The 26,370-nt window shown below is 45.4% G+C and overlaps 2 protein-coding genes across 8 annotated transcripts in view; both read left to right on the forward strand.

The window, feature by feature from the left end:
- Positions 1 to 12,477, forward strand: part of ARHGAP27 (Rho GTPase activating protein 27) — a 50,032-nt gene extending 37,555 nt beyond the window's left edge. For 5 of the 6 annotated variants that reach the window (XM_054993546.1, XM_054993548.1, XM_054993547.1 and 2 more), the window contains 7 exons: positions 1,901 to 2,006; positions 3,843 to 3,968; positions 4,684 to 4,782; positions 4,992 to 5,069; positions 7,397 to 7,531; positions 9,000 to 9,105; positions 9,750 to 12,477. In XM_054993546.1, coding sequence (XP_054849521.1) covers positions 1,901 to 2,006; positions 3,843 to 3,968; positions 4,684 to 4,782; positions 4,992 to 5,069; positions 7,397 to 7,531; positions 9,000 to 9,105; positions 9,750 to 9,927 — 828 coding nt within the window. In that variant the 3' untranslated portion in view covers positions 9,928 to 12,477. The remainder of the gene's footprint in view (positions 1 to 1,900; positions 2,007 to 3,842; positions 3,969 to 4,683; positions 4,783 to 4,991; positions 5,070 to 7,396; positions 7,532 to 8,999; positions 9,106 to 9,749) is intronic. The other variant, XM_054993549.1, reaches the window with a different exon arrangement.
- A 1,669-nt stretch (positions 12,478 to 14,146) lies between these two features.
- On the forward strand, positions 14,147 to 25,701 carry TMEM98 (transmembrane protein 98). Of its 2 annotated transcripts, XM_054995594.1 has the most exons (9): positions 14,147 to 14,222; positions 14,453 to 14,516; positions 14,983 to 15,082; positions 17,223 to 17,361; positions 18,369 to 18,500; positions 19,617 to 19,650; positions 19,794 to 19,909; positions 21,064 to 21,123; positions 23,984 to 25,701. In XM_054995594.1, exons 2-9 carry the CDS (start codon positions 14,484 to 14,486, stop codon positions 24,189 to 24,191), a joined length of 822 nt encoding a protein of 273 aa, XP_054851569.1. In that variant the 5' UTR covers positions 14,147 to 14,222; positions 14,453 to 14,483; the 3' UTR covers positions 24,192 to 25,701. The 2 variants fall into 2 exon arrangements, with proteins under 2 accessions (XP_054851569.1, XP_054851570.1); XM_054995595.1 differs by lacking the exon at positions 14,147 to 14,222 and having other exon boundaries at positions 14,488 to 14,516; positions 14,987 to 15,082.
- The last annotated feature ends 669 nt before the right edge of the window (positions 25,702 to 26,370 follow it).

Genomic DNA, 26,370 nt, shown 5'->3' on the forward strand with positions numbered 1-26,370 from the left:
CTTTGCAGTCTTTACTTTGGTCTTCTCAAGAATGCCCCGAGGCACATTCCTTTTAATAGGCAGCCTGTAAAGAAAGAGGTTGAGTTGCTGGCCCAGCTGAAGAGGAGAGGAGACATGGTTTCCTTGATGGCCACACTCTTTAAAGTTTAAGGGATGTACTTTTGGACTGGTTCAAATCATTCCATACTGATTAGACTCTGAGGGTTGCTGATGGAGACCGTTTGTCATCAGTGCAGGATTTGTCTTTTGGGTCCCCTAAGGCACAGTTTTGCCCCCCATGGTGTTCAATTTCTATGGAAAGCCCATAGGAGAAATCATTTGTGGTTTTGGAATAGGGTGTCATCGGTATGCTGATGACCCCCCCCCCCTCCCAGCTCTATATCTCTTAATCCTAATGGCCTGGTGACGCGGCAGAGACTCTGAACCAATGTGTGATGGCTGCAGTTAAATTGCTAAGGGTAAAAAGCTTAAACGAAATCCTAACAAGATGAAGATAATGTTACTTAGGAAGACTGACACCCTGAAGGATGTGGTGCTCCCCACTTTTGTTGGGGTCCAGCTGATGGTTAAGAGCCTCGGGGTGATTCTGGATCCAGCTTTATTGCTGGAGAATCAAGCTGATGCAGCTGCAAAAAAGGCACTCTACCCGCTCCGCTTAGCCCAGAAAATGGCCCCCTACCTTGACTCGACTCATCTGGCCACGTGGATCCATGCTAGGGTTACCTTTAGGCTGGAATACTGTAATGCACTCTACTTAAAGATGGCTTGTTGGAAACTGTAGCTGATACAGAACACCACAGCCTGGCTACTGTCAGCCGCCCAGCAGAATCTACATAGCACTCCCCTTCTGCAGGCATTCCGTTGGTTAACAGTCAGTTACTGGGTTCATTTCAAGGTGCTAACTATCACCTACAAATCCCTTAATGGCCCTGGACTTGAATACCAGCAGGACCTGCAGGACCACTATGTTCTGCTGCAGTCGCTCCATTCATCTGAGCAAAGGTACCACCCTTCAAACCGGAAAAACCAGACGCTGCCTTCCTTGTTCACGCAAATTCTCCTTCACTGTGGGATGGTCTCCCTGAGGCTGTTAGGAAGGCCCCTACTATTGTTTCTCAAAATGTGTAAAGCAGGATTGTCCTAGAGGGCTTTCTTGTAGAAGGAGCTGAGAAGGTGGCTTTTATTAGTGATAAAATCTTTCCTACCCCAATTGTCTTATTGCCTTAAAGAGAGAGGGTTGCATGTGGTGTACTGTTTTTTTCCACGGTTTTGCAACCCCAGCCCCATTTTTGTTGACTGTCAGTTTGTCTACTCTTATTAGGAATCTTTGCTATTAGATTCAATTGTTTTTACATACAAAACAAATAAACAACAACAAATATAACAACAGTGGCAGATCTATATGTAGGCTTCTATGACAGGTCTCAAATGTCTAAAAACAAACCCATGCTCAGTTGTCTGTATGCCATACATTCAAATATTGATAAAGTTGTAAGATCCTCAAACCACTGAATTATGGAAGGTGGGCATTTGTCTCTCCGGTGCTGTAATATAAGTCTTATAATACAAGTCAGTAAGGGGGCAGAGGGTCCATTTTCGTTAACTGTCAGTTAGGCTCCAGGATATAGGCAAATAGTTTAGAAGTATGCAAACATTTTAAAAAAGCAATGAGTTTTCTAATACAAAAATTAATATAAGTAATGACTTCTTCCTGTTAAATTCAAACTTTATCTTTTGTAATCTATTTACTGTTTGAGTGATTTTTTAAAAAAATTATGCTTGTAGTCTATTTTGAGTCCCAGTTGAAAAAAGCAGATAATTGTTGAAAATGATATTTAAGACTAAGGCAGGTTTTTCATACGTGTGACCAGGGTTCCTCTACATTTTTGTCTTCTTGTAGCCCATGGATTTTCCTCTGGAAGATAATGGGGAAAGCGCAACAGATCTGGGATCGAAGGAACAAGTAGGAAGTAACAGAGAAAAAGAGGGTGAGAAGAAGAGTCCAGGTCAGTGTGAACATCCCAATACTGCAAACTGTGAATATTCAGCTTGAAACTGAATCCGCACTGTTGTTTTAATGGAAGAGAGACTAACAGTGCAGTCCTAAAGAATACTTTCCTGGGGTAAGCCCCACTGAATAGACATGAGTAGGATTCTGAGTAAATCTACTTAGCACGACTCTGCAAGTTCACAAACCGTATCTCCTTGCCAAAGTTGAGTCTTTTGGACATCTTGTCATAGTTAAGCTTCTGAATATAAAACTGTATTTGGAAATAGTAAATTAATACAGAGAAATTAAAACTGAGTTTTGTGAATGAATGAGAATTCACTTGAGTCTTCCACCCTTTATTTCAGTTCTACCTAACCTGTTCTATACCTTAATTCCAGTTTGTGAAATACTATGATTAGAATGGGTGGGAGGGGGATTTCTGTTTGGGGTGACTGATGTGATGGTCTGTGGTCTGGAAAATTGAGACTAAATTGTGAAGGAGGTTGCCTCTCTTCTTCTATATGGAAGACAGACTAAGTATTTACAATGCAGCACACACAGACATGCATGCTCACAGTACGAAGGCCAATGTCTTCCACCACCCCCACCCCCACTCTGCCTGTTGGTATGAAAATGGCTGCTTTGGAGCGTGGACTCTATAGAATTATTCCACACTGAGCTCCCTCCCTCCCTCCCCTGGCTCCACCCCCAAATCTCCAGGACCTTCCCAAGCCAGGAGTTGGCAACCCTAGCTGCAGCCCAGTCACAGCCTCCTCTCTAGGAATTGGAAGCCCCTCTGCAATGTCTCCTGCAGCATTAGGAGCATGCTGAATCGTAACCAAATGAGCCCCAGAAATCAGGCCTAGGGTTGCCTACTCCAAGTTGGGAAATGGCTGGAAATTTAGGAGGGGAGTCTGGGATATAATGCCACATAATGCAGCATTCTCCCAAACTGCCATTTTTCCCAGGGGAACTGATCTCTGTCGCCTGGAGATCAGTTGTAATTCCAGGAGATCTCTAGTTACCACCTGGAGGTTGGCAACCATACTCAAACCAGTTTTCTAGCGATGAGACATGAGCAAGTTTTCTTTAACGGTGGTACCTTTTGAGCAAACATTCTCTGCCTTTCTCTTTCAATAGCCAGAGTGCAGCTTTGAGTTAGGAGGAAGGCCTGGGCCCCCGATTTCTATGCTGTATGGGAAATCCCAAAGCCAGCCAAGCATCCCTGTGGTGCTCAGGGCTGTGGCCACATCGGAAAGCCTTTTCATTCAAGATCTCAGAAGAGTCTCCTGTGTGCTATTGTTGTGAATGTCTCCACTTTTGCAGTGGCCTGCAATCCTATTGCATTATAACGATTATTGTAGTTATCCCCTGCTTCTACTGCTTTGTCTTTTACTTTGTAATCCACTTTCTGTACTATTTATAGTACATGTTACCTGAGAACGTTTGTTGCTTGCATTATTCTCTAATTCTGTAATCCTAGTCAATTGTGTTGGTTGTCGTATTGCCCTGTTTTATATCCTATAATTCTCTTTGAGACTGATTGAGAAAGGCAGACTATAAAGTAAGTAAATGAATAAAAATTATGCAGGTCAGAGAGCCAAAAAGAGATACTTTTTAACTGAATTTGCATTCTAGCCAATCTAGATTATACATTTCCCACAAAGATTTGGAATGAGTGAGAGCACTTTTAGAGTCACATGTCTCAGAGACGATTTCAGAAGGGATGGTTACGTCTCCTATCTGTGTTTTCGGTTGTATGTCTGTTTCGGTGGAACTTGCAGATACAGTTCAAGTTCAGCAGCTCGTTCCCCTGGCAATGTCCATTTTCATCTTCTTTCCCCTCACCCAGCCTCCTGGCATTCATCCAGCTCTCTCAACACAGAAAGCGAGTCCAGTAAAGTCCGCAACAAGCTCCGGAAGTTTCTTTTGAGGCGGCCGACTCTTCAGAGCCTGCGAGAGAGAGGCTACATCAAAGGTATCTCTTCTAGGAGGTGAAGATTCCCCCCCCCCCAAACCTGGATTGGTTTGTCTCTTTCAAACGCTGGGGCTAAAGATTCACATTGATTCCTAGCGATCAGACGTGATTTCAACGCTCAGAACGCAGTTCCTGGGCGCAGGGTCTGATTTGCACCAGGACCGCAGCATGTGGGGAATGGGGCCTTAACCCCTTCTGTCACTATGCAGTTTTACCAACCTGAAGCAGCCTGGGCAAGGTTACCTTTTGGCCCCACTGGCAGAACTGGCATGGAACATGCTGCCCATTAGTTCACTTAAGCTTTCCCAAAGGGGCCAATAACACTCCCCAAGGTTACTTCAGGCCAAGACCGGAAGTGTGGGGGAGGATGAATGGCTTGAGCTCCCTCTAAGAGTCCCAGATCTTGATCCAAATTGGCCCTCACATGCCTGGGAATTAAGTTCTCAGCACAGAAGTCGCAACGTATAGCTGATCACGTGGCCTCGGGGAGGAGACCCTCTGATGGGTAATGTAGGCACTTAGTAGCTTAATGTTTCCTGAATGCTACTTCTTTAAAAGCTACTTTAACCAGATGTTTTATGTTTATTCATGAGTGTTGCAGTTTGCTGCATGCTTTCAGCTCAGTAACCAGGTATACTGAGTGTGAACATATTTTTGGTGGGACAGCTCTAAGTGTGTGTGTGTGTGTGTGAAAGAGACGATCTTTCTTGTCCAGATCAGGTGTTTGGATGCCCTCTACAAACTCTGTGTGACCGTGAGAAGAGCACTGTGCCTCAGTTTGTTCGGATGTGCATCCGCACCGTGGAAAACAGAGGTACGCAGTACTGTCCCCCCGCCATCCTGCCCCATGCTGATGTCTGGCCTGTTTTATAAGCAGGTCTCTGGCTCCTCAGTGCTTTAAGAAAATTCAGTTTTGTAACCAGAACATCAGTCCACATGCTGAACTCAGGTTTTGTTTAGCATACAGAAGTCACAGCTGTACACTTCTGGGCACACAAATGAATGTCAGTTTTTCTCCCCCAGGTTTGGATATTGATGGACTCTACCGGGTAAGCGGGAATCTGGCTACAATACAGAAGCTGCGCTATAAAGTTGATCGTGGTAAGGGACTGCTCAGTTTTCACTAGGAAGGGCCATGGGCTGTGTGCAGGGCTTTTTTTCAGCTGGAACGTGGTGGAATGGAGTTCCAGAACCTCTTGAAAATGGTCACATGGCTGGTGGCCCCGCCCCTTGATCTCCAGACAAAGGGGGGTTTAGACTGCCGCCGAGTGGCACAGAGGGCAATCTAAACTCCCCTCTGTCTGGAGATCCGGGGGTGGGGCCACCAGCCATGTGACCATTTTCTCCGCGGGCAACCCACTGAGTTCCACCACCTCTTTTCCCAGAAAAAAAGCACTGGCTGTGTGTATTTATGTTGCAAGATTGTCCCAATTCCTGTATCGTGCAATAAATAATTGACTCTCAAGTCTCCCAGCCCCAGGATGGCTGCTACTTTAGATGCCTCTTAAAATGGGATTAGATAAATTATGGAAGGTTAGTCTCTGGGTGGCAAAGGGTGAGTTACCTGTCTTCTCATGCTGTACTTGTGAGCTATTCAGAGTCTTGTTGGAAACCAGATGCTGGACTAGAGAACCCCCTTTTGGTTTGATCATCCAGCCAAGCTTGTGATGTGTTCTCTCTTGTGCTCTCCTGGCTGCCACCTTTAGACATGTGATTTTGTAGAATTCCTGAACAATCAGGCTTGCCTTGTATCAATCTGCCAGGTAACACCTACTTTCTAAATTCAGCAGCATCCACAGTTTGTTCATCCTTTTAAAAACACGGAGCCTTGTAAGGAGTTTTGAGTTAGAACAGTTTGCTTGATGACTTTCTCCCCAAAGTCCTTTTCTGAAATCTATTGATGTATTTAACCCTCTCTTGTTTGCCCCTGCTGAAGGGCAGCAGCGGCTCTGTTGATAAGGTTCTCTCAGCGTACTTGTCTACCCACACTAAAGCAGGGAACGGTGTTTCTTTTGGAATGGCAGGGACCTTGGATTCTCCCCATTAGCTGGCCACAAGCTCAGCCTGGGTGCTGCAGCAGGAGGCACGACATACCTTGATACGGCCACTAATTTCACCCTACTGTGGCAGAGCTGGTCTATATTGCCTGGAGATGAAGCTGAAGTGCTTCATCTTCAGCAAACACCCAAGAAGATAGAATTAAAATTCAACAAGACCTGAATACTCTGGAGAAGTGGGCAGCTGTGAATAGGATGCAATTCAACAAAGACAAGTGCACAGTATTACATTTGGGCCACAAAAATGAGAAGTACAAATACTGGATGGGGGATACACTTCTGGGCAGTAGTATATATGAAAGGGATCTTGGGGTAAGAGTGGACTGTAAACTGAGTATGAGCAGTCAGTGTGATGCGGTGGCAAAAAAAGGCTAATTCAATCCTGGGTTGTATCAAAGGGGCCATAGCGTCAAAATCGCAGGAGGCCATAGCCCCTCTCTATACTGCCTTGGTCAGGCCACACCTAGAGTATTGTGTGCAGTTCTGGAGGCCTCACTTCAAAAAGGATGTGGACAAAATCGAGAGGATGCAGAGGAGAGCGACGAGGATGATCAGGGATCTGGAGACTGAGCCCTACGAGGAAAGGCTGAGGGCCTTGGGATTGTTTAGTTTGGAGAAGAGGAGGTTGAGGGGGGACATGATTGCTCTCTTTAAATATTTGAAAGGCTGTCATTTGGTGGAGGGCAGGGAGCTGTTCCAGTTGGCAGCAGAGGGTAGGACGCGAAGCAATGGGCTAAAACTACATGCACAAAGGTACCGACTGGATATTAGGAAAAACTTTTTCACCGTCAGAGTAGTTCAAAAGTGGAATCAGCTGCCTTGGGAGGTGGTGAGCTCCCCCTCACTGGCAGTTTTCAAAAAGAGGCTGGATGAATACTTGTCAGAGATGCTTTAGGCTGATCCTGCACTGGGCAGGGGGTTGGACTAGATGGTCTGTATGGCCCCTTCCAACTCTATGATTCTAAGTGGTCGTGGCTCAGTGGCAGAGCATCTGTGGGTCATGCAAAAGGTCCGAGGTTCAATCCTCAGCATCTCCAGTTAAAAGGCTCAGGTAGCAGATGATACAAAAGACCTCTGCCTGAGACCGTGTCAGTCTGAGTGGACAGGACTGACCTTAATGGAGCAAGGGAGTCTGATTTAGTGTATGGCAGCTGCATGTGTGTTAAAGTTTTACTCCTTGCAAGTCATTATACACTTTGTATCATCTGTGGGGAGGCTGAATGGAAGCCAAGCTCTTTGCTCAATAATGTCTGCTGTGCTCCAGCCTGAGGTGTGCAGGCAAAGCGCAACTATTTAAAGTAGGGGGCTACACCAATACACAAGTTTTGTTTGGGAGGGGCTGTCTCACTTGTTCTGTTGCCCACTTCCCAGACGAGCGATTGGACCTCTGCGAAAGTCGTTGGGATGATGTTCATGTCATCACGGGGGCACTCAAGCTCTTCTTCCGTGAGTTGCCGGAGCCGCTCTTCCCCTTCAGCCATTTTAACAAGTTTATTGCAGCTATCAGTAAGTGGCACTTGGGTTGGGAGGGGGGTGGGGAGGAAACCATGTGGGCGCAGGGATCTTGGGCTGGATAGCCTGTAGCTCATGTATCACTTCAAGGAGCATCTGTGGGAGAAATCTTGCAGGGCATGAAGAACAGCTAATGTCCATTTGGCTGGGCTTTGTGATTTTAAGAAACAGAATGTAAATTGATTTTATTATTATTATTATTATTATATTGACATTATTTATAGTCTCAAGGTGGATTACACAGTGTAAGTCAATGCAATCATGTTGATTGTATGTCTAACATCTTGTTTGGGGATTGTTGTTGAAAGTAAAGAACTTTGCATTGTCCCTTGGACTCGGACTCCAGCAGGGCACTAAGAGTCTCTCTACACGAGACCTCTTACACGAGAATGCTCAAGTGCAGGGAGATGCAACGTTAGTGGGGAAGCATAGTTTAAAAAGACAGAGCCAAAGGCTCTGTCAATTTCACCTACAGGAGGGTAGTTTTAAAAGACAGAGCTGGCAGGGATTGCTCCTCAGAGGGTTTGTTAGTTTCATCTTCTCCTCTGGGAAGGGGAGGTGAAATTGACAGAGCCTTCAGGGAGATGAAAATGAAATTAGCAAACCCTCTGAGGAGTGACCTTTGCCAGCTCTGTCTTTTAAAACCACCCTAGGGTAGGGAGGTGAAATTGACAGAGCCTTTGGCTCCTTCACTTGCCAGGTGTGACCTCGTGCATTTCTGCACATCCACACTTCCTTCTTGGCTGTCCCTGAGGGGGTAGGATAGATTGACTGTTAGACATCCCCCTTGCTAGACATTACTGTGACAGAAGGGGAACTATGGTTTCTTCAGCAATAACAATATGTTTTCTGTAACAACATCTAATTGGATCCTGAAGAGCACGTGCCAAAACCAGTAGTTGCACACTCTGCAGCCATAAGGCAACCCAGCATCATAAGTGCACACCTGTACCTATGTTTTTGCTTTAAATTCCAAAAAGCGATTATCAGTTTTACAGTCCCCTGTCCCATCCCATTTTCTTTACTGATGAAACACTGCAGTGTCTTTCCTGTGGTTCATTTCCTTTGAAGCATTTCTGTGCTACTTGTCTCCTCAAAGGGGATCAGGCTTACAATAAATCCCCCCAGTTACAGCTAAACCAGTCAAATAATGCACAGCAGCAACAACAAAAAGCACATGTCATCCTAGGTCCGCTGGGCAAGCTCCTGTGAGACCACAGGCCGCAAGCTGAGGCCCAACAGCCTCTTTTGGCGTGCACCAAATGTATGTTGCTTTTGTACCTGTAAGCAGAAAAGAAATAGGCTCAGCTGCTGCTTGACTAGCAGGATGCAAGGGCTTGGTTCCAGAAATTAAAGTGAGGGGTGGGGAGATGGTGTGTGGCAACCATGGGCTTTTATATATGTAATCATCTATTGGTGAGAATGAATGAATGAGACTTTTCTTTTATGGGGGGGTTTGCAGAAATTCCAGAGCCAGCCAAACGAATCCTCCATTTACGGGAGCTGGTGCATTCTCTACCTGCTGCTAACCGCGATACCATGAAGGCCCTTTTCCAGCATCTCTGCAGGTGAGCAGCTGCCAGGCATGGATTCTGCACTGAGTACCCAAACTTCTATGTGAACTTTTCCCCTATTACACACTCTCCCCATGCTCAGCCTCTTTCTTCCTGTTGCACTCCCCTTTCCTCCCCCTCTATTCCTACCAACAAACACACAAGTACCTCTGTCTGCACCTTTCCACACACACCCCCCCCCCACAGCTGGCCATTATTCAGCTTCCTGCCCAATCTAAACTGCTCTTCAGCCTGATGTTCTGTAGCTGCCTCTTACTGCCTTTGCCTTTGCTTAATGTCCTGGCCCAGAGTTTGGCAGATTAGGGTTGCCAACTCCAGGTTGGGGAATTCCTGGAGATTTGGGGCAGAGCCTGCTGGAGGGAGCTCAGCAGGGATGTGATGCCATAGAGTCCACTCTCCAAAGCTGCCATTTACTCCGGGGGAACTAATCTCTGTAGTCTGAAGATCAGCTGTAATTCCAGGAGAACTCCAGGCCACTCCTGGAGGCTGGCAACCCTGGGCAGCTCCAGGGGGATGGCTGGGTGAGGAGAGCTGCAGACAAACCAGTTTTTAACTGGTGTGAGTTGGCACCTGCCTGTAACTGTCTCCAGACCCATCACCGCTTGCTGCACTTCAGAATTCTCCTGTTCTTTCCCCAGGGTTATCGAGTTCCAAAAGGAGAACCGCATGTCAGCACAGAGCATCGCCATTGTATTTGGGCCGACACTGCTGAAGCCAGAGGCTGAAGAAGGGAACATGACTGTGCATATGGTTTTCCAGAATCAGATTGTGGAGCAAATCCTTAGTCAGTTCAGCTACATTTTCCCAGAAAGCTAGACCCTCCGAGTGGGCTGGAAGGAGCCAGCTTGAATGAAGTAGCGGATTCAGTGCGAAGGCGGGTCCTATCGCAATGGTGAAAATGATGTTGCTGGGCAGTGCCGCAACTAAATGCTGACGGTGGGGGGAGAAAGAGATGACTTATCTATATGACTATAAATAAAAGTATCAGTACTGGATTCTGAGTGCTCAGGGCTGCCTCTGTCTGACGTTGGAGACTTGTGTTAGGAAACCTTGTCGGCAGGGCTAATCCTCCAAGGAAGCATCCCTGATCAGTGACCTTCAGCTTTCGGCTGGAGTATCCCAGTGCTGAGGGATGGTGTGATTTGGTGCACACAAAGCTTCAGGAAGGGTTATATCCATACCGTCAAAGCTCAAAGTGAGTCCTGCTAGGAAATTGTAATGGGGTGGCTCTACTCTTGTGGACTGGGCATTATAGACGTGTGTCTCACTGGTGGGTTTGCATAGGGTTGGCTGCCCATTCAGTGGACATCTGATGCTGAACACCCCACCCATATGCACTGCAGCAAACAGCAAGTGTGATGCCAGTAGATGGCCCTGGTGATGCTGTACTATGAATCTGAACCATCTGTTATGGTGACGTAATAAGTCAGTGACTGGGTTTCTCCTAACCTCCTTGCCTAAGTGTAACACTGATGTAACCCTTGCTTGCTCCAGTGAGTGGCCATGAAGGGTCGCTCAGCACTGTGTTTGGGCAAACTGGCTTCTGTTTGGTTTCCCTGTGCATCGTATCTGCTTCTTCCCAATGGCAGTGGAGGAAGAAGACCAGATTGTGTGCTCTACAGCCAAGGTCAGTTTACGGAGGTGGACCTTGGAGCAAAAGAAAGGTACCTGCTCATGGTTGTTCAAGGCATGGGATGTGTCACCTGTTGGGGGCCTGTTCTGTTTTCACATGATGGAGAGATTTAATGTCTTATACAATGGTGTGCCTGCAAGGGGCATGTAGCTTTCTGCCTGGAAGTGAGATTTTTTTTAGTTTTGTTCTGTGTGACAGTTCTTATTCTGCACCTGATTGCAAAGGAAAGTGCACCGTGTGAGTTCTCACTGGTGCAGTCAAGAGAGTCTAATTCAGGAACACGGGGCTGCCATCTGACTGAGGACGACAGCCCTGTTCTTAGTAGCTTGGATGGCACTTGCCATGTGGAAGCTGCACTGTGGCTCAGATCCAGGAGCTTGCCCATTGCACCACTTTCCTTGAATGACTGCTCAACAAATTAAGAAAGTAGCTCAAAGGAACTAGCCATTGGTAAAAAAGATGTCTAATATGGATAAGCCTGATGAGATCGAGAGCTTCACAGCAGTGTTAAAACAACTTATCCATTCACATAGATAGAGGATCTCAGGAGAACTGTGTCTTCTGAGCCATGCTTTTGAGATTGCACTGTTATGGAGAAAAAACTAGTTTTGAGGCCTGCCTTTTGCTGGAAAGTTCTTGCCACAGGAGGAGATCTGGTATTAATACTTTGCCATGTGGTACTATTGAAAGAAGCAGGATCAGTACCAAATTGCATGGGGCAGGGGCACCTGAGAGCACTTTCCAATCCCAGTCTTAATCCCAGCCAGAGGTCAGGAATTGGTTTGCCTGCAGGGAAGGAGGGGGAGATGCCCTTCCAAAGTGCCACTACGTGAACATTTTGTCTTGCTAACCTGTGCATACACAGCCCAGGTGCATGTGGTTTGGAGGCATTAAATATGCATGCTAAGGTCTGAGACGTGAATGCTTCATAGCTGCATGCAAATCATTATTTATTCTTTACAATGGAGGTTTACTGCACCTATGTGGGGTGAGGCTAATGCTTCTAGGAATTACTCATGAGAGACATGCTCCCCCCTCATCTGGCCCGGGTGCCTTTTCCATGCCTTTATCCCTAGTCCAGCATAATATTACTTCTTTCCTTGGACTCTTCTGAGCCGCTGACTTAGGGCAGCCCTAGCTGCTGGGTGATCTTCCTCAGAAGGCAAATGAGTCTTTGGTGAATTAGCAAGGCTAGGATATGAGCCCTGCCGCTGTATGACTCCTACTGAAAACTGCCTCAGCTTTGGAGTGCGTCACTGGGAGAGAGCTAAACTCCATCACTTTAGCCCTGTCCTGCTGTTAGACGTGTCTCTGCAGGGCTCTGGGCTAGAAGAGGAGGAATGCGCCAAAGCTTGTTTTTAAAAAAGACCTAACCACACAATTGATGAACTTCTCCAGTGGAAAAAATTATGTACTCTTTGTTGTAAATTATGCCAAGATTGTATTGTTGTTGTAGCAACTAACAATATTTAACAGACAAATTCAGAGCAGGAAGCAGAGTTGGGTCACCTGAAGATACCAATAAAGGTTGCATGGGTTTTGTGGAAATGCAGAATGATCCCACTATTACCACTCAATTTCATTTCCTAGATTTAAGCAGGTGCCTCTTCAAGCGTTGGTGATCATGTTAGGAAGCTCCTTAACCCACTCTGGTTGGGCCGGAAGAAAATCTTTGAATGGTTTTCCAGCAACAATAAATGACTTTTTAAAATAAATAACTCAATAAAATAGAAGTCTTGAGTCATGTCATTATTGGGGTTGGGAGGAGACACGACACCATTTTAAAATTGTGCAACTGCCCATGATTACTTAATGTGTTCAGCCCTGACTTTTTGATTTCTAGGTCAGGCAGTTTCTCCTGTTTCTGAACAGGGGATAAACACGGCTCAATTCTGGCACACAAGACTAGCTATATTTGAGAACAGTTGATAAGTGTTAGAGATAAGTGCCATCTTTGCTTATAGAGTCTGCCTTCTATAGCGTCTGCCTGATTGATTCCAAGGAGGAGGATGGCGACTGGGCGTATCCAAAGGAGATACTTAATGGCCAGAAATCCATCTCCTGAGAACAGAAGCAGGTTCTTTGGGGATGGATGTCACTCCAAGAGAAGCTGACTCTATCCCAGATTCGCTGCAGGGAACTTTGCACCTGTGGCACCCTCCCCAGAAAGGCTGATGATGGATACCCCACTGCTGTCACATTTTCTGCCATGACACACACCGCTCAATCCAGGGAGAGGCAGGCTTAAATGATCCACATTTGGAGGAGGAGATGATGGTGGAGCCGCTTGGTATTAGGCCCTCAGCCCCAGGTATCTTTTGGGTATCTGTCTCCACAGAAGGGAACCAAAGGGGGAAATATATGTGGTGCCTGACTTTCACAGTTGCTGGTGTAAAAAGTGAGCAGCCTCTCCCCACATAGCTCCCAGGATAATGAGCATTTTGGCAAACCTCCCCACCCTTGGGATCCTTTTTGCAAGGAGCACAGCAGGCATTGCAGAAATCAGTACCATGAAGGTTCAGTACAGGGAAGTCTTAAAGAAATACTATATTTATAGACCACTTCTATCCTTCCCTGCCCCAACCATAGTGGATCCAAGTTTAGGAAATGTTATTTCAGTGGGTAGTGATTTCCAGAGGTCATCAGTGTGAAGTTGCCTGGTAAGGGTGGAGGGAAGGGGTCCTGTCTGACTTGCCCTTGAGATGGAGAGTCTGTGAGGGAGAGAGCTGAAGCACTACTATTAACAGTCTTTCAGACAGTCTTTCAGCGTTTATAGCCCCTTAAAGTAAAAGTTACGTTTCAGGTCAGGTTTGAATGGGGCACCAACCATATGGTGACTCCTAACAGCACTACCACCTGGCTCCCTTAAGCTGAGAGGGGTTAGTGTTGGCTTGTTGAACTGGTTTTCCTTTAGTGCTCAGGCCCCTTTTCCACAGTCTCTGAATTGTCTTGCTTCCAGTGTGCACAAATGCTTGCAAATGGACATTGAACCATTGTCCAGGGAGCCACTGATGCTTCTGGGATATTGTTGAACACTTGAAAACAGAAGAGGACAGTTGTTTTTCTGCTTTCTTTACCAGAATGGGAACTGTCTTTGCTTTAAAAATCGGCATAGGATGAACCTGTCCACATTCTTATCTGTGAAATATTGGAGCCTCACACGAGTCACAATCCGAACCACACAGTTGCAAAATAAGCCCCTTCTAGAGGGGGCTCTCCTTCCCCCCTTCCCCCCAGCGTGTACAGTTGCCTCTTCTACTTCTAGTGGGAGGAGGAAGGGAGCCAGAGTGCCCCCTCCATCTCCCCCTTGCTTGGCCCACAAACTTCCTAATCTCTGTCAGTTTGGCGTCTGTTCAGTTTTATCCTACTGAGGAATGCAGGCAGGAACTCTCCCCCTCCTTGTGCGCAGAGGCCTGGCGCTGGCGGACTAGAGGCCCACCTTGGTTTAGGGGAAAGAAACTTGCCTGGGGGACTCTAGGTAAGAGGGGTGTTTCAGGCATCCCCCAAGTATTCCCAGCTACATGAAAAGCAGTCAAGGGCAGAACTCTCGTATATTCCTGCTGCCTTGAGAGTTTTTGGTTTGCTGTGCCGGTTCTTGGTGGGTGTGGGAAGTAATTGCAAATGGGATAACAATCATAAAGATCTACTCTAAGTAGACACCCCCCCCCCTCAACTTGCTTTCTTTGGCACACTTCATTTCCCTTGTAGGGGTGGGGTTGATACCTCCTGAAGGCTACTGATGGTGGTTCTGGATCTGGATCCACAAACAAAGGTAAGTGGAAGAGGCTGATGGCAACAAAGGGTGTGTTTTTTCAGCATCTGCTCTCCACAACCTTTTTTGGAGGGTGGGGCACAAAAATAGAACCTCAGCTTTCAGTTTAGAAAAATGTCACTTCCTTGAACTTAGTTAATTAGCTGCAGAGAAGTTGTGGGCACTTCGCTGCCCAGTAAAATTCAGGAGGTGGGTTTAGGGGGCCTGAGAGAGGGAATGATTTCCAGGAGTCAAATGGGGCTCCTTTTCTTGTAGGTGTGTGCACGGAATACATACAGGTCTGAAGCAGCACACATTGGGGCATATCTTGCCCTCCTAGATGATGTTCTAACTGGAGGTATTGCTGACTTGCCAGAAGAACCCAGCTGGGTAGGTCTGGTGTCAGTGAGAACAGGAGTAACTCTAAGGAAACACTCTTTGTTTCCTTTCCTTTTCTGTTCTCTTTGTGCTGTTTGCTTTGGGTCAGGAAGTTAATCGCAGGGATAAAGGTCACCAGAGCCTCAGGAGTTTGCTTTCGTTGCACGGAAGTCCGGAAATCCTGGCTGCTGTGTCCCTAGAGAATCCAGGTGAGAGATTTACATTCTGCTCTTAACAAGTCGAGTTTCCCTATTGTGCTTGTCTGGTTTTCATGATGGTCCCACCTGGCCATGCTCTGTTCGTGTTGTATCTGTTGTTGAGCATGAGCAGTAGAGACGTTGGCAGCCTCTTCCATCTTGGGATCAGAAGCTGTTGATAGTGTTTGATTTCCCTTGTGGCATTAACTGAAATCCGGGCACCATTTAGTAGCCCATTTCTGTTCTTTTCAACATTTTGTCTGTCCCTCAAGAGGCAAAAATCCAGTTCTTTCTCTTGTCCCTATTTCTTGGTACCTAATAGAAGTAAATCCATGGAACAAAGGACAGATCAGTTTTGCATTTGTTCAGATTAGGGGCACCCACTCTTGTTACCTATCTCTTGTCCAGTCTGGTTTTGTAGGGTTTTTTTTACATACTTTGCCCAGTTCTAGAAGTGAAATATTTGTACTATTAATAACTAACCAGGCCCCAAAGCACCTGGGCCCATTCGTGGGCCTTCCAAGTCAGCTGGAGTCAGCTTTCGCCACACAGAAGTCAACATTCTCATCTGTGAACGGTTGGCATCATGCTGCCAATCCCTGAGTCAGGTAATAATGTATCTCCAAAATGTGTGCTAAAGAGAAAGAAAGGAGGCAGTGTTAAGTGGTGTGCTTTATCAGGGACATAATTGTCTGAATCCAATGACAAAGAGGCTGGTCCCCATCTCAGTCCCAAAACTGGTCTGCTCATGGACAAGAGAGAGCCATCTCAACATACTTGGGGGTCGCTAAAGAAAAGCATGTTTCAGTAAATAATAACAATAACCGCACTTATATACCACTTTTCTATACAGATTAGTGCCCTACTCAGATCAGTGAACAGTCAGTGTTGTTATTATCCCCACAATACAGCTGCAGTACACGGGAGTAGATCTTAGAGTTGCCAGCCTCCAAATGGGCCCTGGAGATCGCCTGGAATCTATAGACAACAGAGATCAGTTCCCCGGAGAAAATGGCTACTTTGGAGGGTGGACTCTATGGCATTATATCGTGCTAAGGTCCTTCCCCATCCCAAACCCAGCCCTCTCCTGGCTGCACCTTCAGAACTCCAGGAATTTCCCAACCCATAGCGAGTAACCCTGGAACATCTGGCTGTGGGCCCCCAATACCACATATAGTTTTGCAAGACCTCTTCATGTCAGCCTTCCCCACAAGTGCTCAGTTTATTCACTGGAAGCCATAGCAGCTCCTTTGCAAACTGGTTGACAAGAACTGGGGCCATTATGTGCAGTGCAAATGACTTGGCCCACCAGCCTCAGTTGTGGCACATTCAGCTGATGGCATCTCAGGCCGAAGCCCCTTGGAGGGCAATGTGGAAGAGTTCTGCCTTGCAGGTCTGGTGATGGTTCAGGACTGGGCAGACCATTGTATGGCCCCACTGGCAACAAGAGTGGGTTGCTCAGGGTTGCTTGAAATTGCAGGCGGGACAGGAGACGTGTCTGATTCTGAGGACAGGGAGGGGAGGGTGGGTGACAGCCTGCAGCTGCTGGAATCCTGGGAACAAATGCTGAGTTAAACGGATCTGGATCTGACCCTGTAGGTTACGTCAGCATGCATGCTCAGGACCACTACATATGAGTTAACCCATAGAAAAAGTCTTTATATAAATCAACATACAGATGAATTAAGAGCCCCGTGGCGCAGAGTGGTAAGCGGCAGTACTGCAGCCCAAGCTCTGCTCATGACCTGAGTTTGATCCTGGCGGAAGCCGGGTTCAGGTAGTCGGCTCAAGGTTGACTCAGCCTTCCATCCGAGGTTGGTAAAAGCAGTGTCCAGCTTCCTGGGGGTAAAGTGTAGATGACTGGGGAAGGCAATAGCAAACCACCCCATAAAAAGTCTGCCAAGAAAACGTCGTGATGCAACATCCCCCCATGGGTCAGTAATGACTTGGTGCTTGCACAGGGGACTACCTTTACCTTTATCTACAGATGAATTATGTTAGTTGGCAAGAGCTCCTGAGTATGCAGTGGTCGTTTGCAAATCAATAACTAAATTTATCAGTGGTCCAGGGGGATGCTAATAAAAGAAAGAGATTGCAGGGCTGAGACTGAAAGCAGCAATCCTGGGTCTCATTTTATTTGGTTTCTTTTCAGGAGCAGAAATGGAGACAGTTGTGATTGTGGCCATTGGGGTGCTGGCAACCATCTTCCTGGCTTCGTTTGTGGCCTTGGTGGTTGTGTGCAGGCACCGTTACTGCCGTCCCAAGGACTTCTTGAGTCATTATGATACCAAGTGAGCACAATTGTTGGTTTCCGAAAGAGGAATCATTTGAGGTCAATTCTGATCTAGAACCCCAAATAAGCTGTAGTATAGGGAATTCTGTGCTTGCCGACAGGCACTCTGTCCTATTTCACACATATCAGAGCTGAACACTGATATACAAAACAGTTTTGGAGAATCAGCCACCATGAGCCCTGGCACTGTAAATTGGTTCTAGGCAGTGAGTCCTGGGAGATGGATGAAAAAAGAACTCTAAACATTCTCAATGGGGCATCAGTTGTCAGAGAAACATTGTATAATAGTCTCCACATTAAAGGTCTATGGAACGCTTATCATTATTAATAACGTATTAATTAATTTATTTATAATATTTCTATGCCACCTCTTCAGAGACCTGCTCAAGGCAGCTTACAATGATAAATCAGTTTTAAAAAATGTTATAAAGCTGAACCTTGGCATTTTCAGAAGTGGAGTCGAGCTGAAGGTCAAAAGGTACTCTGTGCATTCTCAGAGGCATTTTTCTTCCATATTGAAGGGATTGCATAAATGTCTTTTGTATGATAAAAGGAATATAGAAACTATATATAATAGTTGCAGAGTGGTGTATGTTTCAGGGGTGACACCAGAAACAAGTCTTTTGTGATGGGAAATACAGTGAGTGGAGAGAAAAAGGGAAGTAGAATTTGGGCCTTTAAAAACTGAAAATAAGGAAAATCCCAAACAGTAAAAGTAAAGCCAACGATTTTTGCACTTTTGATGTTTAGGGTTGCTAATTTTTGTACTAGCCCATGCTCTTGTGCGTTCAGCACCAAAAATAAAAGTATGATCTGTGTATTTCTGTGGATCAAGCTTCTATAAAAGGCCCCAAAGAGAGATCTGGCCATTCTTTCTGGTTAGATGGTCTCTCTTTGTTTTTGATAACCAAGCTGAGGTCAAAAAGGCCTAAGTAGGGAAATCGTGGCAGCAAAAGTTAACTGGCTTTCCTTGGATCCCTTTGCATGCTTCCCTTCTGTCCCCAGGCCCATCGTTGACCTAATTGGCACAATGGAAACCCAGTCGGAACCTTCCGAACTGGAGCTAGATGACGTGGTGATAACAAACCCGCATATTGAAGCAATCCTGGAGAATGAAGATTGGGTTGAAGATGCTTCGTAAGTCATCCAATGATACCTCTTGTAGGGTTGCCAACTCCAAGCTGGGAAATTCCTGGATATTTGGTGTGGAGCCTGGGGAGGGATATCAGCAGGGTATAATGCCATACTGTCCACCCTTGAAAGCAGCCATTTTCTCCTGAGCAGCTGATATCTGTAGTCTGGAGATCAGTTATAATTCTGGGGGTTCTCCAGCTCCCACCTGGAGGTTGGCAACACTTCTTCTCAGGCACCCTTGATGGTGTGGTGCTTTCTCCTTTTCCTTCTTCTTCTAGTAACAGAATGATAGCCATCACAGCATAAAACAACACTGGAAAATATGGTTTGAGATTTGTCTAACTCCCTTTTGCATGTTTAAGGTAGGGCTATCACTCAGTAAGTGGCTGGGGTGTTTACTCCATAATTTTGCACTAAAAATTACTGAATTCGATGCAGAAGGGGGACAGCAGTAAGTTTTGTACCATCCCTCCTGGACTGCAAATGCAGGCAGTTACAAATTCTCTGCTGTCTGCACTACTTGTCCCCTGCACTATTCAGATGGAGAAGAAGCTGATGATAGAAAGTAAACCTTTTCCTCCTATGAAGTGCAGTGCTTCTCAGCTCTGGAATAGGTTCAATAATGTGTGTGGAGTAAAGGTACTGTGTGCCACACTAGAAAATCAAAAGAGGGGAAAAGCCTGGTTTAATGTATCTTTATAGCAGTGTTTCCCAACCAGGGTTCCACAAAACATTGTCAAATGTTCCATGAGAAATCATTGAATGAATGAATGAATGAATGAATGAATGAATGAATGAATGAATGAATGAATGAATGAATGAATGAATGAATGAATGAATGAATGAATGAATGAATAGAGCCACTGACTGAGCTGCTATAATGCCAGCACTGGCTGTCTGCTGAGGGAGGAAGTGTCAGCGATGAAATGCTAAGAACAGTACAGGGAGAAGAAGAACTGTGTGCTGTTGGTAGGTAGACTAGGAAGATGCATTATGGGAAGAGGGCCCAATTCTGAAGAGGAGAGGAAGCACTCAAAAGTGAAGGAGTCTCCTTTCAACCACATTTGCTGATGTACCTCACTGCCGCTCTAACTTGTGGCTCTTTTCTCTTTTTTTCAGGGGCCTGGTTTCCCACTGCATTGCTATTCTGAAGGTATTTTTTTATTTTGGGAAATTCCAATAGGAGCATGCCCTTAAAGAAGGAGCTTGCTCTCTGGGAGGTACAGATAGTGTAAGAAAAACAGCTAGTGGGTATGTAAAGCCAATTCCATTGATGCACACTTCTCCTTTGGGCAGATCTGCCACACCCTCACAGAAAAGCTTGTTGCCATGACAATGGGCTCGGGGGCCCAAATGAAGTCTCCAGCCAGCCTCAGTGACATCATTGTGGTAGCCAAGCGGATCAGCCCCAGGTGAGAGTCAAGAGCTAAGAGGGGGGATCTTAAGAGGGTGAGCTGGGGAAGCAGGATTTCAGGGGGCGGGGGGAGCTGCTGCGATACAGGCAAATTCTATGGTAGAAGGCACTGTTTGTAAAACAATGCACTTAGGGTTTACTAGTGCACTAATAGGGATCATGCAGCTTTTACTTTTTGTTTTATGTTATTTATTTACTTCATTTATACTCCACTTTTCTTCTCAAGGTGGCTTGCATAATTCTCCTCCATTTTCTCCTCACAACAACCCTGTGAGGTAGGCTAGACTAAGTGTGTGACAGGCCCAAGATCACCCAGCAAGCTTCCACGGCAAAGTGGAGGTTTGAACCTGGTTGTCCCAGATCCTAGTCCAAAACTTCAACCTCTAGGCCATACTGGCTCTCAAAGCATTTCCATTCCGTAGCACGTACTTGGATTTTGGCGTGTGCTTAGCCAGCGTGTTCTTATTACAAATGTTTGGGTTTTTTTAAAAAAACCTTTCCCCTCCTAAGATATGGAACCTACCCCATATTGTACTAGTGGCCAAGATTCAAACAAAGAGCAAATAAGCCCATGAGTCTGGAGGGATGGTGAGCTGTGGGAATTTCCCCACAACATACTTAGACAGGCGGGAAAGCCTGTTCAGAGGCCCTAATGGCCAGCTCAGAAAAACTAACATTCCCAAACCTTCTCCTCCTTGAGTTGTATGCCGAACAGCAGAATGCAGGTGTGTGAGATTCTCAAGGGTGGATTGTAACTGGACTTTCTAATTTTCACTTCTAACACATCTGTGACTTCTGTGTCTTGTGGAGGCCAGAAGGCAGCCCAAAATACCCTCCTCCCAGGAATGGCTCAAGTGCCTTCTCCAAAAGTATAGGCAGAGCCTTTGACAAAGGTACCCCCAAAAGGTTTGGGACCCCAAGTGGTTGTCTATTTATCCTCTTTGGCTGAGTCAGCCCTGAGAGGCAATCAGGGATGCAACCTGTACATATTATTATGAAAGATACACAATCTCTCCTCTGTTTCTTGCCTGCACACTTTCTTTTTCACCCTCTTCTTGTCTTAGCGTTTAGTCCCATATTCACACAACACTTCAGCTATAAAAGGCCTTTAAAGAGCTGTCTTTTTACCAAAATCTGCCATGTTTTCCCCAGAGTGGACGATGTTGTCAGATCCATGTACCCCCCGCTGGATCCCAAGCTTTTGGATGCCAGGTTAGTAGGCTGCTTTCAGTGGGAGGACTGCCCATATTGCTTGGTTGGATTCAAAATCTAGGTATGGCTCACTAGCTGGTCTAGAACCCTAGCTTTCAGTCACCAAAGAAGCAAGTCTCTGAGCCTTTTAGATCCATAAACAGAAGGCAAAACATGCAGACCAATTTCCGCCTAATATCGGCAGTGGAAACTGGCCCCTTCTGCCGTTCCATTGTTCTGAAGAAGTCACAGCTGAGATTGACAGGTATGAAAAGCAAGAAGGAATGGTTGACTTGCCTCTTACCATAAAAGAAAATTGTTCCCTGCAAATAATCATGGCATGAGCAACAGGTAAAAAGAGATTTGTTTAAATTTAATGATTTATTAACTAACATTTTTTAAAAATTTTTTTATTGGAATTAGAAATATTTTGTCATTTATAACAATCAAATTACTTTAATATTCCAGTTCTAACCCCCTCCCTTTCCCCCCCCCGTTTGTTGACTTCCAACAGTTTTCCAACCCTTTGTCTATTCTTCCCCTACTCATTTCAACTTATTTTGTCAATTAAACATATACTTTCACACTCTTCTAAGCTAGTCTATTATAACACAGTGCTAAGTCAATTTCCCTTCACTTATCAACTAACTAATACATTCCTGGCATGTTATTCAATAGTAATAATACTGGTAATATTCTCAATATCCTGTACTCTAACTTATTCATTCTAATGTCATCAATATGGGACAAACAATTTATCCCTCCCTATACATAACTTGAGTACTCATAAGTGATGAATACATTTATAAGTCAACCAATTTAACTTATACTCTATATGTTACTCTTTACTTCCTCTTATATCTCTTATCTTTGTAACATAAAGTCAATCAATTTGACTCGTATTCTACACATTTCTAAATATACCTATAAACACAATATACATTCGACATAAGTCAATCAATTTGACCCATGTTCTGCACATTTCTAAATATCGCTATAACCAAAAATACCTTCAGCATAAGTCAATCAATTTAACCTATATTCTATATGCTACTTCTCATTCCCCCCTTCTTGTATTCATGAATTTTAATTCTGTTAATTCTCAATTACACCCCTATCTGCAAGCAACATAATTAATTAATTAATTTCTATTCTTATATATCACATAATAACTATTACTTAATACTGTATAGAATAATCAAATAGAATAATTGCTTAGTAATTCTTCTTTAACTCTCCTCCCCCCGGTATAGTCACTTCTCTCTTCTTTTGTTTTTCTTCAATAATTTTCAAACTGCCAACTAACATATTTTTGTTACTTTGATGTATTGATTTAATAAGCCACACATTGTATAGCTGTAAATTTAATAATGTAAGGAGAGATTTTCGTTAATCCTTCCCCAGCTCTTTTTGTGGTAGTTAACAGAAGGCGACAGAAAAGCAACAGATTGGTATGCAGCCATTCTGGGTAGGGTATAAGATTTGCATAATATGCTAATTAGATTACCCAGACTGGGGTGGGAGACTTGAGTATGGCAAACCTTTTAAAGACTGCCTGCCATACACCATAGTCCCAATCCAAACCAGGATTGCACACCAACAATTTAAAAGAAAAAAAATGCTGGGGACTCCAGTGACTCGCTCTGGTTTGGTCCTTGCTTTTTTCCAGTCATGTTCATATTGAATGTTAACTCAGATCCAAGCTACAAGTGACGAATTACACTTGCCTGGCAAGTGAACAGACTCACGTGTATTCCTCCCTGTTCACTTGCCCTCCACTTGATCACGTAGTGGAGGGCAAGTGGAGGGCAAGTGAACAGGGAGGAATACACGTGAGTCTGCTCACTTGCCAGGCAAGTGTAATTCGTCACTTGTAGCTTGGCCCTCAGTTGAACTATTGAGGTACTTTTAACTTTCCTGACAGCAGCAGAGGAGGAGAGAGGCATGAATTCTCCTCTCTGGAAAGATGCATCGTATTCCCAAACTATTTGTTAATTTTAAAAGTTGATTAGGATACACATTTCCTCCCCTTCCCATGCTGCCTTTCTAGCTGTTTTTGCCAGCAGGGTTTTCCTTACAGGCTGCTTTAAATGAGAGAACCCCCACACAATCGTATGTAGGCTAAGCTTGACATCTGACATGCACCCCCCCCCCGCCCCCGGCCTTCCCCTTTGAGCCAAGGAGAACTGTCTTGGATCTTGCTCTGGGGAGGGCGGTCAAAGCATCCATGTGGACTTTCCATCCGGAGCCACTATGGGGAGTGGTCAGAGCTCTGTCTTCAAAATGGCAAAACTAAGGAGGGTAAAGGGGGTCTGCAGGGAAGGGGGTGGATGCAGTCTCCGGTAGGGAGATGGAGAGACAGTAGCAAGTGGCATGAAGTTGAGGTATGCCGATGTTATTCCTGCCCACTTGGTCAACAGGAACTGCTGCCACTACAAGCACAGCACAGTCTGGAGAACTCTGACATATCTTTACTGAACACCTGGGATGGGCAAGGGCACTGGGGCATGAACTCCTATGCCCCAGGGGTGCTGGTATGATACAAAGCTCTGATGCTTGCTCCTGAAACTTCATAGAGGAAGAAAGACAAAGACCTTATCATATGAAGTTGGAACTTTGGCATCACTGCTGGGGTGCAAATATTTGTTAATGTTTTAAGGAAAGGGGCAGGGATTCGGAACATAGTCTGTTGTAGAGGGGATCTCCAGTTAAAACAGGGCCTGGCTGCATAAACTGATGTGGTTGTGTGATTTGCTTGTGTCAATGTGGCCCTATCAGTTCAACGGCAACTGAGAATTGAATGGGGGCAGAGAATGGGGCCTGTGGGGCCCAGCTTCACCCCCCTTTTGGTGCAACTGAGGTCAGCCCTGTTCCTTCGTAGGACAACAGCCCTGCTGCTTTCTGTCAGCCATCTGGTCTTGGTTACCCGCAACGCCTGCCACTCGCCCCGCGGCATGGACTGGATCGACCAGTCGCTGTCTGCTGCTGAGGAGCACATGGCCGTTCTGCGCGAGGCAGCCCTTGCCTCTGAACCAGAGCGCATTACACCTTGCGCTGAGGGCTTCCTCCAGGAGCAATCTGCAATTTGAGTGACACAACAGAAGCTCTCCGACACGCTCGTTCTCTCCATCTCCTCTTCCTTAGCCCCCCATCCAGCATCACTGTCAAGAATAAGGAACGTGGCCTGCCCCACAGAATAGCTTTGCTTACCAGGGAGCATGTTCCCAGACCTGCAGGACGGAATCTCTGCTTGGTTGCTTCCTTCTAGCTCTCCTGTGCATGGAACAGCAGCTGCCCTGAGACAGACAGTAGCTGCGGCGCTTGGTGTTTTTCTATCATTAGAAGAAGAATTTAGTTGTGCTAACAGCTCTACAATGCCAGGCAGTGGGGGATGAATGCTGAAAATCTTAGGTCTGGATCCAAACAACTCTTTTAGGTGGGCCAAAAGGGCCTGACTAGTGGGTTTTCTTCTGCATTGCTTGGAATCCTGATTTGTATTCCTACTGCTTTATTTATTATTGTTTAGCTCAACCAACTGCCCAAACTGGAAACTGCAGAGACCTTCAAACGTGATTATTGTCTTCTGTTCCAGTGCATAGTTCTAATTTTGAATTGAGATTCTCCAACTTTTTCAATCATGAGAGATTTTTTTGCACATATGAAAAATCTCTGTCAGTATTTCCCCTCCTTTTAGAACATAATTTATCTAATTTTCATGACAATTGCTTAAGCGAGGGCAGTCCTTTAAGGACATCTTCCTCCATCAACAGTAGCTCATTTTCACATTACAGCGAGTGCAGAAATATGTGTTTGTATGAAAGAGCCAATACATGATGTTTACAAATGAAACCAGGGATCAGTACCTGGATAAAGATGGGGTTAAAATCACACATTCAAATGGATACACATGTTGAATGCAACACAGAAGAATTATTCAACACATTTAAAGAAAAATCAAAGTGTACAGTGTACATGGATCAAATATGTGCTCACTGTCACTTGTGAACAGGGCTTTTATCTATGGCTTTCTTCTGTCCACTCCAAGCCACACTGTTAGGGTTGCCAGCTCCCAGTTGGGAAATACCTGGAGATTTGGGGGGTGGAGCCTGGGAAGGGGCTGGAGCTCAGCACGTTATAATTTCATAGAGTCCACTATCAAAAGTAGCCATTTTCTCCAGGGGGGCTGATCTCTGTTGTCTGGAGATCAGTTGTAATTCCAGATCTCCAGCTACCACCCAGAAGTTGGCAACCCAAGATTCTTCATATCACATTCTAGGTGTTTCTGGCTACACAGTCTCTCTCTTCTTTCGTTTTTTTGCAAGTTGTAGGGCTGAGCCCTGGAATAAGAAAGAGGTTCTGAAGTTAAGCCTTGGGGGCCCTTGTCTCAACGAAACCCTACTTGCTGTGATATTATAACAGAGTCCCTTCTTTGAAAGGGAGCTTTGGCTGTAGTCCAGCTCCAGGGGTCTTCAGCAGCATGCGTCTTACTCATGCTACACTCCTTTGCTTGGGGAGGGCTCAGTTGTTCACACACTGGGACTCCTAGCTTTTCTGTCCAAGCTGTTAACAAAATAATAAAGTGGGGATCTCCATCATCTATACCTGGTCTCCCGTGTGTTTACTGAATAAGCTGAATGTTGTTCAAGCCACTTGCTATAAAAAATATTGCTGTAACAAAGTAGAATTTATTTATGTGCTTCACTTATTTATGTCCCTGCCTTTCTTCCCAGAGGGGACCTGTAGTGGCACATAGCATCCTCCTCTTCTCCATTTTATCTGTGCAATATGCCTGCGAGACTGGGTGGCTGGCCCAAAGTCACCTAGAAAGTTTCCAAGGCAGGGTGGGAATTTGATCCTGGAAATTCCCAGATCCTAGGCTGACACTCTTAACTCCTACAGTACACAAGCTCTTCCTAATAACAACTAATCTGCACATTGCTGACTAAAATATGCCTTCATTCAGTATTGCCTCTCGCACCAGCAGGGACCCCTTCTCACCTGTCAACCCCCCATGTGACTTCCCACCAGTGCCTACTTAGGTTGCTTTACTGGGTCTGAACCCAGACAGGGTGCCCAGTTCCTGCTTGGCCTCGCTCCGAGTCTGGTGAGGCTGCATTTGACTTGGTAGATCACACATTCTGCAGACCTCAGATGTCAAATAACTGGATGTAAAGTAATAAAGTTAAATGAAACAAAAATAACAGGCTGCTTGTTAAAATGTTATTTAATTTATTAAATGTATAGCCCACTCTCCCTGCAAGAGGGCTC

Source organism: Eublepharis macularius, chromosome 12 (genome assembly GCF_028583425.1).
Source record: "Eublepharis macularius isolate TG4126 chromosome 12, MPM_Emac_v1.0, whole genome shotgun sequence".
Taxonomy (NCBI): Eukaryota; Metazoa; Chordata; class Lepidosauria; order Squamata; family Eublepharidae; genus Eublepharis; species Eublepharis macularius.

Coding starts and splice junctions, on each gene's coding strand:
- TMEM98 (XM_054995594.1), top strand. CDS start 14,484: ATGGTGGTTCTGGATCTGGATCCACAAACAAAG. Junction 14,517..14,982: donor ATCTGGATCCACAAACAAAG/GTAAGTGGAAGA, acceptor GCTTTGGGTCAG/GAAGTTAATCGCAGGGATAA. Junction 19,910..21,063: donor GCCAAGCGGATCAGCCCCAG/GTGAGAGTCAAG, acceptor TGTTTTCCCCAG/AGTGGACGATGTTGTCAGAT.